The 2308-nt window shown below is 36.6% G+C and overlaps 1 protein-coding gene across 1 annotated transcript in view; it reads right to left on the bottom strand.

Moving 5' to 3' along the window:
• Positions 1–679: 679 nt before the first annotated feature.
• LOC104983932 (uncharacterized protein CXorf22-like) overlaps positions 680–2308 on the bottom strand; it is a gene marked incomplete at both ends in the record, with an annotated part of 5383 nt that continues 3754 nt past the window's right edge. Inside the window, 3 exons of the mRNA XM_010833475.1 lie at positions 680–776; positions 877–1063; positions 1712–1864. Coding sequence (XP_010831777.1) covers positions 680–776; positions 877–1063; positions 1712–1864 — 437 coding nt within the window. The remainder of the gene's footprint in view (positions 777–876; positions 1064–1711; positions 1865–2308) is intronic.

The following is a 2308-nucleotide window of genomic DNA, read 5'->3' as shown; positions in this document are numbered from 1 at the left end:
CTGTCCATGGGGATTGTCCAGGCAAGAATACTGGAGTGGGTTGCCATGCCCTACTCCAGGGAGTATTCCCAACCCAGGGATCAAGTCTAGGTCTTCCACATTGCAGGCAGATTCTTTACCAGCTGAGCCACCAGGGAAGCCCAAGAATACTGGAGAGGATAGCCTATCCCTTCTCCAGTGTATCTTCCTGACCCAGGAATCAAACCAGGGTCTCCTGCATTGTGGGCAGATTCTTTACCAGCTGAGCCACCAGGGAAGCCCATTCCTAATAAAATGAGATACTATTTATGCATAACAACAAACAAAATATTTATACCTAACATTACAGGGATGGATCTTACGAACATTATGCTAAGTAAAAGAAGTAATGTAAGAGAGACCACATATTATGTGATTCCTTTTACATGAAATGTTCAGAATGGGCAAATCTATAGTGACAGAAAGCTAATTAATGGTTGCCTGGGGTTAGGGGTGGGAACTGGAAGTAACAGCATAACAGTGATAGAGGGTGATGGCATCATTGTAAAAACTGAATTGTGATGATGGCTGAATAAACCTGTAAATTCACTGAAATTCACTGATTTGCATGCTTTGACCTGGTGAATTTTATGAAATATGAATTATACTTCAATAAATCTATTTTTTAAAAAGACTTCAGTAAGTTTTTATAGATTCTTACCAACAATTACTTGATAAATTTGCTTTGGTGTCAAAGTTAAGCTGCAATCATGTTTTTCATGGGGTGTGGATGGGTCTGATTTAAGTCCTTTAAGAACCTGTGAGAAATCACATTATTCCAAAATTAACTATTCAATACTAGCAAAAGATATTTTAAGAATTATCATGGTATAATCAAATGTGAAATATTGCACATGCCTTTCTTCTCAGAGACTTTGTCTCCTTGACTGCTATATTTCTGGTTCTCAGCAATTGGTTGTGTTTGATCCAACACTGTGTTGAAGGTAACTCCTCTTCCCTTTCCACTTCTGAGACAGTGGGTGATTTTAGACCAGATGCAGGATGTAATCCTATGTCTATGTCATTATATGAGTATATGTGCTTCCTAGGGAAATCATAATAATAACTAATTGAGGCTAAGTCTTTTAGAAAAGATATACATCAGTAAATTCAAATATTCCCCATATTAGATGCTGTTACTTACCCACTGAGATCCACTGAAGCAGGCAAAAGTACTTTCCACATAAAATTGCCCTCTGTTAAGAGGACCCCATTCTCAAATACCACCCCAATAAAGTTATACCCACCCTACCATACCCAATGACAGTTCACAGGCAATGACTGATATGGAGCACAAAAGTTCCTTTGACTCAAGGCAGGAACAACAAGGCCCAAGAAACTGCAGGCATCAGTCTGAGAGTAAACTTTATTTGAAACACATTAGTTCTGAGCTCCCTCTCCTGCCCTATCCTGCTTCCTCACATTGTACACGTTTCTCCCAAAAGAACATCCTCCAAAAATCACATGTGCTGGAACTCCTGTCTCATAATATGCTTCTAGGGAAGTCCATCTAAGACATTCCCAAATCAAAAGTAAAAAAGGAAATAAATGCAATTTAAGTAGTTCAATGTTTTGTTATTTTCATACATAAAAACATCCTTTAAATCATGAAAAAGAACCTAAAGAAAAAAATTCTGGCTTTACAGGTACCATGATCTGTTTGTTTCATATTGTTTGAGAAAGTGAACTTTACCTGTGTGCTTCTTTCTGTAGGCGCACATTTCTTAAAAATTTAATGTATTCCACATAATAGTTATCATGAGATTTCTTTACTATTTTTTCAAATTTAGTATATGCAAAATCAGGATCCACATAGTTATATCTTGGAATCTTTGTGAAAATCGTCCTAGAATATGAAGAAGTCATGTTAATATTTATGTATTACATAAATATACATGTGCATTTATTCAATCAGTATTTTTATTGAGTGCCTCCTATACCAGGAGTTGGGCACAGACTTTGTCCTGTCCTGATATTGTCCTCATATCCTATTATATACGGAGACATTATTACATGTAGGATTAAAATTATGTCTAATTTTCTTCATAAACTAATGACAGAAAATCTCTAAGGTCATTGGGATGTAATACCACCTATTCTTGGGGTATTAGTCAAGGAGGTAATAATTTGGGCAGTTCCAGGTTACTACATCTGCTGGATCATTGAAAAAGAAAGAGAGTTCTAGAAAAACATCTATTTCTGCTTTACTGACTATGCCAAAGCCTTTGACTGTGTGGATCACAATAAACTGTGGAAAATTCTGAAAGAGATGGGAATACAAGACCATCTG

The sequence above is a fragment of the Bison bison genome, unplaced genomic scaffold (genome assembly GCF_000754665.1).
Source record: "Bison bison bison isolate TAMUID 2011002044 unplaced genomic scaffold, Bison_UMD1.0 scf7180017863698, whole genome shotgun sequence".
Classification (NCBI taxonomy): Eukaryota; Metazoa; Chordata; class Mammalia; order Artiodactyla; family Bovidae; genus Bison; species Bison bison.
The sequence above is the reverse complement of the archived record's forward strand: the minus strand, read 5'-3'. Positions and strand labels throughout refer to the sequence as shown.